The following is an 8,438-nucleotide window of genomic DNA, read 5'->3' on the forward strand; positions in this document are numbered from 1 at the left end:
ATTAAAACCACCCAAGCCCCCCCGGGATGGGCCGAGCCTTGGGTGCTGTTAACTGATCGCTTATTTATTTTTATTTTATTTTCTTTCTCTAGGGCTGGGTTTTATCTGGCGTCCCCGCCTCAGCTGTGCGGGCTGGGATCTTCCTTGGAAAAAGCCAAAATCCCAACTGGCTCCCAACACCTTTCCCTGCTCTGTGGAGGAAACGTTTGAGGAGGAGGCATGGTTACGTGGCCTGGCGATATGTTTTATCTTTCCAGCCTCGTCATTGCAGCAACACCACCAAAGCAGGATGCGAAAGGGGAAAAAATAAAAGCAAAGCTGATGAGCTTTACAAATAAACTCCCCAGGATAAATTATAACCTTCTCCCTCTCCAGATCCGCATCCCCAGCTCTCACAAAGGGGTTTGAGACCACGATTTGTTTAACGGCAGCTTAAATAGATGTTGGGGGGGGGTGGGGTGGGAATAAAGGAAGAAATAGAATAAAACCTAAAGAAAGGTGCTTGAAAGCCTCCTCTCCATAACTCAGCGTCCCAGGGCTTGGGGGGGGGGCACTTGCAGCAGGCCTCCCTCTCCCTGCCCCCTGCCACTGGGGTTTTTAAGCAGCAAACTTCCCAAAGCCAAGGCCTAAGGAACAAAAAATAAAGGGGGGGGGCTCAGCCCCAGCCCCACCCCCCCGCACCCCCTTCCCTGCCCTGCCAGGGAAGCACAGGCACCCTGCACCAGGGAGGGGGGGACGGGACACCCGTTTTTTTCCCCAAAATCCCCCACTGCTGCCAATTTTTAGCTGCCTCCAAAGGCCAGGAGCAATGAATTACAGTTATTAGCACTATTACTACCATTATTCTCATTATTGTTATTGTTATTATTATTATTTAACAGCCTTTTCATTGCCTGGCAAAATTCAATATGACCTCTTGGCTTGAACGAGTCAACGCGAGCGCGCCACGACAGCACGAGAAAATAATAACAATAATAAGAGGAATAATTAATTAAAAAAACAAAACAAAACCATGAGAAAAAGTTCAAAGCAGGGAGAGGAGCTAAAACCAGCCAATTTTTTTTCTGCGGGATGGAAAGAAAAGAGAGAGGCACGACTGGAAGCTAACCCCAACCCACAGCACTTGTCTGAAAACCCAGATTCCTCTTTTTTTCACCCCCCACCCCCCCAATATTTACAGGTTGGGAGGGTCTGAGGTTTAAAGTCACTGGTCACGTCGTGATGTCATAAAAATCTGGAGTTGAGAGTTATCTTTAGGTTTGCTTAAACTTAACTTAAGCAGTAACTGGTGCACATGGGCTCCATTGCACATCGTCCCAGCATTTTATTATCCCTATTATTATTATTATTTATTATTATTATTATTATTTTGGGGCGGGTTTGCGGGGAGATGTGGGGATAAAATAAGTCACCAGACATAAAAGTAAAACTAATTCACACTGACTGGTTTATTGAACACTGGGACTTTCACATACACACTAAAACTCTTTATTGCAAGTTTACAATGATCATGTAAAATCAGTCCAAAAACACAAATAACCACGACAAAACCCCCTAGCTACTGACTTTTTTAAACCTTCTTCTGCTTTTATTTTTTAAATATGCCACTCTTTCTTTCCCTCTCTCTCTCTCTCCCTCTCCCCTGTTTCTTCTCAATTTCTCAGCCAAGACTGGTTCACCCTCGTGTGCTGTTCCGTAGCTGCTTTTTGTTTGCCTTTTTCTCTCTCTCTCTCTCTAAATGGTGATTATTTTTTTTAAGCTTTTTTTTTTTCCCCACATTCCTACAAAAGAACTTCACAGCTCCTTCGCTCATTGTGCATTTGTAATGCAGGGGGCGGGGGGGGGGGAATACCTACGTTCGCCTTTGTTTGTTTGGTTTTTTTTGCCGTCAATATTATCGTCATTTCTTCATTAAATTCACCCAGCAGAACATTTACCTCTTCCTCCCCCCACCCCGCCCTCCCTCCCCCATCCCCCAGCTTTAAAAAATAAATAAAACCCTGAAATGGCGTAAAAAAAACCCTGCAGGTACAGACACCTGGCCTCATGCTATCTGGCATGCATCTAAAGCCCGTGGTCTTGGGGGAGACCCATTGTTTTTTATACGCACAGGAAAAAAAAATAATTATTATTATTATAATAAAAGGAAAACTACCAGGGGAAGGGGAAAGGGGTGGGGGGAAGAACCAAAATATATATATATATATATTAGATTCTATAAATAATCCAGAGTCATTTGTGTGCGGGTCTGGGGGTGTTTATAACCTGGTGATATCCTCCGTGCGCGGGTCCTGCGCGGCGGCGGAGGGCAGCTCCTCGCCCGCGGCCGTGCTCGCCGGGGCGGCGGGGGCGGCGGGGGCTCCGGCGACCGCTGCCGTCGCCGCCCGTACTTTGGTGTTAGGCAGCCTGTGGTCTTTTTTCCATTTCATCCTCCTGTTCTGAAACCAGATTTTGATCTGTCGCTCGGAGAGGCAAAGCGAGTGGGCGATCTCGATGCGTCGCCGCCGGGTCAGGTACCTGTTATAGTGAAACTCCTTCTCCAGCTCCAAAACCTGCTGCCTGGTGTAGGCTGTCCTGGATCTCTTGGGTTCGCCTCCATTGTAATTGGGATTCACTGGAAAGGAGGGGAAGGAAAACAAAACAAAACAAAAAAGCAAAAAAAAAGAACAAAACAAAAAAAAAAAGAAAGGAAAGGAGAAAAAAAACAAACACAAAAAAAAAAACACAAAAAAAACACACAAGGAAAATCAGCGTGGATGGAGAGAGGGTCGGGAGAGGCGACTGGAGGAGCCGGGGGGGGGAAGTAATAGGCTAAATAGGTAATAAAGAACTTTGGGCAGCTCAAGAGTTTCTATTCTAATAGGAAGGGGTTTCCCTGGCTCAAAAGACTGAATTATTTATGCACCCCTTACAAAGCTTTCGGAGTTTCACACATACATAACAGAACGAGCCACATGGCTAAGGCTGCCCACAGTAGCTCGGCTATAAAATTTATGGTGGGTGTAATTACCCATTCGGAGTCGTAAATCCAGTTCAATTGTGCTAACCCAAAGACTCTCATGGAAGGGAAGGAAATAAAAAAAAAAAAGAGAGAGAGAGGCGAGAGGGAGCGAGCATGGTGTGAAAATAAGAGAGCGGAGAGACAGAAGAGGAAAATAAAAGTTGCATACCAGTACTGACGTGGATTTTTTTCATCCAGGGATAGACTATGGGCTGTTTGGAAGCTGTGCTGTTGGGATGGTCGGGGTTTGGCTGGTTGCAGGCTGGAGGGGCTGGGGAAGGAGTGGTGGAGGAGGTGGATAGAGCAGCCTGCTCGCAGAGCTGCTGTGCTTTCTCTGAGAGGTGTTGGCCTCCTGGAGTTTGCCCGTGTCCCCTTTGGAGCGCGGCCGGGTTGCCGGGAGCCTGGAGCCCCCCGCAGCTGAACGGGCGGTCGGGGAAGGAGGGTCGTGGCACTGGGTACAGCTCTTGATGGTGATGCTGGTAGCTGGACTCCCTTGTCCGGCTATAATATTCCGGACTGTGGTCTGGGATGTAATTATTTTGCGAATATTCCTCGCATGGAGGAAATTTCGGATCGATGTAGTTAGAGTCCATCAAATAAGAGCTCATGATCATTAATTTCTGGAGTGGAAAATAATTTTTCTCGCTTTGTCGTTTTTCTGCTCCATAAAGCCCTCCTACTAGCTGGCGACCCCGTAAAGTTACTTTCACCATGTGACATCCCCGGCCAATCACACCCGCCAGCCCAGTCCCCGGATAAGGAACCAAAAGCTTCTGCAAAATGTACCCAAATTGGGGGGGGGGGCCGTGGGAGTGGGAGTGGGGGCGCGGCGAGAGCCGGGGAGATGCGCCTCGCTGCCAGGCGAGGGGTCCTGGGGTTCAGCCCCACCCCTTCGGCTGTTGGGGGGGGGGCACACAATGGGGGACACCCCCCCCCTTGGGTGGGGGGAGGGGGGTGGAAGGGGGAGGGGGATAATGGAGGGGGAGGGGGGAGTTTGGGGGGCACCGGGTGTCCCCCCGCCATGGGAGCTGGGAACAATGAGGCCTCCCCCTTTGTGTGAGCGTGGTTGTGCCCCCATCGGGCTACCCTAACCCTTCAGACCCCCCCAAACTCAACCCTCTGCAGCCCCCATCTCCACACAGCCACCCCCCACCCCTCCCGGCCTGGGGAGGGGACAGGGCAGGTGGGGGACACCGCCGGGGGCGTTGCCCCCCCCAACCCAGACACCCCCCCCCATCCCAGAGGGGAGAGGGTTAAGCACCGTCAGCACCTGGGGGGGGGGGGCACCTATGAGGGGGCACCTATTGGGGGGGGAAATTACCTGGTAGGTAGAGGCGGGTTTGCAGACCCTGCCTGAAATCACAGGCAGGGAGTTGCCCCCACCCCACCCCCACGGGCAGGGCGAGGCTGGGGCTCCCCCCCCCCCCCCGGCAGCGGGGGGACCCCCCCTTTACTCCCCAAACTGCCCCCACTTTGCTCAGCCTTTGGGAGCAGAGCCGGGGGGGGGGGTGGGGTGTATTTTCTGGGGGGGGGGGTGGGTGGGAGGGAGCACCCTGCTTTTTTCCTCGGCCCTGGGTGCTGCAGGTAACGCACCCATGGGGTGCCACCACCACGCGTGTGCAGGACCCACGCGTGGGCGCGGCGCCCAGGCCGCTCGGCCCTTGCTTTAAGCATTGACCTCCATATATATATATAATATATATATATTTTGGGGGGCAAAGCTGGAGGGATGCGTTAAAAATGGCTCCCACCTCCCCGGCGCAGGTCGGGGAGCTGCAAATGGATGTCAACATTTTGGGAGGGTTTTAACTCCCTCAATTAAAGCTATTTTTCCCCTTTTTTAAATCTCCACCTCGCCCTAAAGAGAGGGGCAGAGGAGGGAGGTGGGGTATTCCCTCCTTGTGCTTGATAACAATTATAGTTGAAAATCATAGCTTGCAGGGCATTGCCATATTTTACTTGATAACAATAAAAGTGACACATAAAGTTAACTGTTTATGTTTTATTTATTAGACTAAATGTGCCAGCGGTGTCGAAGGCTTTTGGCTGGTTGTTACAGCTTTTTATGGGGTTGTAAAACGCCATAAATCAGTCACCGCGAAATGGTCGGGGCTCTTTGTGCTCTTGGCTGCGAGTTGCGTTTGCGGTGGCTGCTGTTTCTTCTGGAGACGAAAAGTAATAATGGGATTTTATTTTGATTATTATCCCCCACATACACACCCCGATCCTCGCCGAGATTTTGCTTTTTACCTTTTCTTCAAATTATTATCATATTTATTTATTATTAACACGCCCTGGCAAGGAGCAAACGCCGCTTTGACTAAACTCCCTTTAGAGGATGACATCAGCGGGGTTTGAGGATTTAATTAGGAGCGCTGCAATTAAAGGAAAGCAGAACTTTCCAAGGCTCTGGCATCGCCCATATATTCCCCTAGAGACGAATTTGTGACTGGGAGACGCTCACACAAATTCGAATCTACAGGGTACATATAGGCGACGGGGAGGGTTTTGGTGGGGGGGGGGGTAAAAGGGGGGGGCTGAGCCCCCCATGGACACCAGCTCCGCGTCTATTTGGGCACCGGGGCGTGGGTTGAGCCGTTTTCTTGCTTTATTTGGGTTTTATTTTGGGGGGGTGGCGGGTGTTTTGCAGGGCTTGGCTAATTGCTGGCCCCTTGTAGCGGCAGAGCCTGCTCCTTCCTAAAGTTGTAAATCCCGGAATTCCATATAGAAACGCCTATATCTATACCTATATAAGGTAAAATCCTTCCTCTTCAGGTTTCGGGGATAGGGAGTGAAGTGGGGGGGGGGAAGGGGTGCGAGCTGCGAGGTTGGGGCCGAGGGGGGGGGGGTGGGGGGAAAATACATGAATAGAAATGTATTCCAGAACCCAAAACATTGATTTAAATATATCCAATAAATTCCTTTTCTCCAGCCATACTTCATTCTGCCCAAACACCTCAGACTCATGCGGGGCTTTGACATTTATAGTTCAGACTGATGCAACAACTTTATTCCAAGGCTGAGGGAATATTGAATAAAGATGGAGAGTTAATAAAGTAATTTTTACCTACGCACATCCTTCCCCCCCCCCGCCTCTGAATATATGGTTTTCAATAAGCACCGGCAGAATAAATAAATATCCACAGGTAGTTCTCTTAAGGTTATGTTGGATGGTTTAAAGAAAAAAAATAAAGGAAAATAAAGCACGAAACCAACGGGCAGCAATAAAAGCATTAAAAAATTCAAGGCGTGAAGGTCACAAACTGGGCGGCTCTGGGCGCTCTCGCTTTCTCGGGGGGGGAGGGGGGAAACGCAACTTTATTTGCACCGTCTGCATCCCCCCACCCAAACACTTCTACTTTTGAGGATTCCCTTCTCCAGCCCCTCTTCCCCATCTCCCTTCACCCCATCTGGCTGTTGGGGGCGGAAGGGGGGGGGGGGGGCTGCCCTCCGCTTTCTTACAAGTGCACCAGAAAAGAAAAAAAAAAGAAATCCCTCGGATTTCTTGCAAACGCACCCCAAAAAAAATCCTATTTCTCCCTTTTTAGTGCTTCTGGATTCCTGTTCCCCCCCCCCCCTTTTGCTTTTTATCCGGAGTTTAGAGCTGCGCCTCTCGCTGAAGGGGTTGGATTTATTTATTTATTTATTCCACCAAAAACACCCCCCCCTTTTTTTTTTTTTTTTCCGCTGTAAAATAAGTCTGCAGGGACGTGTGAAGAATAGTTGTACAAGAATCTGGCTCTTTTGTCTATAAAGCAGCCCTCCCACCGCTCTCCATCCCTCGTCCCCCCACCAGCACAACCGTGGCGAGAAACACTTTGGGAGGGACAAAACCCAGAGAAACGCAGCACCTCGGCTGAGAAAAAGCAGGGGGAAAAAAAGGGGGGGGGGGGGAATAAAAAAAATCTCATTTTTGGCTTTATTTCCTTTTCCTCCCCGGGATGAGGGCTGCGAAATATAGAGCTGGTGCCGTCGCGGGGAGATTTTTAAGTACAAAGCGCCTTTTTTTGACAGTACTGAAGAAAAATAAGTATGCATTGTCTCTCCGGATTCATTGTGTTGGCTATTACCATACTGACCGTTTGGTAACCTGTACCTCAGCCCATTAGCAATCTGTGCTTCCCAGAAAAAAATGAAGTACCTATCTACTGGGGGTTTGTTATCCCGTGTTTAATAATAATAGGAAAAGCGGGGTAAAAGCTCGCGGTGGCTGAACTCTGCCTCCTTGAGATGCGGGAGGTGGGGATCCGATTTTGGAGTGGAGTTTGATTCCGAGCTTGTTTGGAGGTGCTAATTGCGCGTTCAGTGGCAGGAGGACCAAAGCCCCGCATATCTCCCTGTGTTTTTAATTATTTGTTTCCTAGTTGCGCCCTCCCCGCCGCGGGCAGGGGCGCGTCATTAATTAAATCTTATTTTTTTTTTCCCCTCCCAACTTGGGGGCAGCGAGCGCGAAGGAGACCTTTTCTTTTTGTCCCTTCCTAATGCAAATAGACGGGGTCTAATTTATGCAAAGAAATATGCAAATGTTTAATTGATTTTTTTTTTCTTAAATCTGTTGTCAGTAAAAGTAATGAATCGGCCTAAAACGATTTTAATAAGCAAAGCCTGTCACCCAAAGTCCTAGCCTTCACATTTTTCTTTCGAGCCTCTTTCGCCTCAAAGAAACTAATAATGTAAATATTTATCCCTTCGTTTTAACGTATTAAAGATGAATCCCTCTTGCTCGCGAGAGAACTGGAAAAATAAAATAAAATAAAATAAAATATGCAAACCAGTTTCCCCATCTCTCCCTCCTCCCCCCTCCCCTTCTCACCCCACCCAGGAATTCAATTTTCTTCAAATCTCGTTGAAAGTGGCTTTTTAAAAAGTGGGCGCATTTTAATATTGGTTAGACAGCGTGACCTGAATTTCACCTCAACTGTTTGACTTGATCCAATAGGTCACTGCCAAGGAGTTATTGATGGGGGAACTCCATTGAAATTTCTCTCCTCACAAATGGCCTTTAGATCTTCTAGCGAGTTCAATAACTAGTTATAATGTAGAAGGGGAAAAATGAAGCCCAGAGGCAAACTAATTTGATGTTTCATTTTTATGCTGGAGAAATTGTTGGTTTTTGTTCCTCTCCCCTCCCGCTCTGCCCCTCTCTGCCTCTCCAAAACGGGAGGGGGGGGCTGGAAAAAATAAAAATAATCTGGTTTGGGCAAAGCCCCCTCCGAGCCGAGCTTTGCCTGGGCTGGAAAGATCTGCTATTTTATTTATAATTTTATTGGCACCGACGCTTCAGCCCGGGAACTCCTCAGGACTCGGCGGAGCGGGAGCCCAGCAAGAGTAAAACTTGCTGCTGGGTAGGAAACACTCTTTCATTTTATTTATTTCATTTCCCTTTTTTCCTTTGCTTTTTTCCTTTTTTTTCTTTTTTCCTTTTTCCTCTTTCCTT

At 48.6% G+C, this 8,438-nt stretch overlaps 1 protein-coding gene across 1 annotated transcript; it reads right to left on the minus strand.

Annotated features, from left to right (window-relative positions):
* Positions 1-1,418: 1,418 nt before the first annotated feature.
* Positions 1,419-3,863, minus strand: HOXC4 (homeobox C4). Its single transcript, XM_064474462.1, has 2 exons — positions 3,171-3,863; positions 1,419-2,614 (listed from the first exon to the last, which is right to left on the minus strand). Exons 1-2 carry the CDS (start codon positions 3,712-3,714, stop codon positions 2,259-2,261), a joined length of 900 nt encoding a protein of 299 aa, XP_064330532.1. The 5' UTR covers positions 3,715-3,863; the 3' UTR covers positions 1,419-2,258.
* Between the last annotated feature and the right edge of the window lie 4,575 nt (positions 3,864-8,438).

Source organism: Phalacrocorax carbo, chromosome 27 (genome assembly GCF_963921805.1).
Source record: "Phalacrocorax carbo chromosome 27, bPhaCar2.1, whole genome shotgun sequence".
Classification (NCBI taxonomy): Eukaryota; Metazoa; Chordata; class Aves; order Suliformes; family Phalacrocoracidae; genus Phalacrocorax; species Phalacrocorax carbo.

What these genes read in the sequence shown, in the direction of transcription:
- HOXC4 (XM_064474462.1), bottom strand. Translation starts at nt 3,714, where the DNA reads ATGGTGAAAGTAACTTTACGGGGTCGCCAGCTAGTAGGAGGGCTTTAT. An exon ending in AAAAATCCACGTCAGTACTG is followed by an intron (nt 2,615 to 3,170) that starts GTATGCAACTTT and finishes CCTCCTTTCCAG; the next exon opens with TGAATCCCAATTACAATGGA.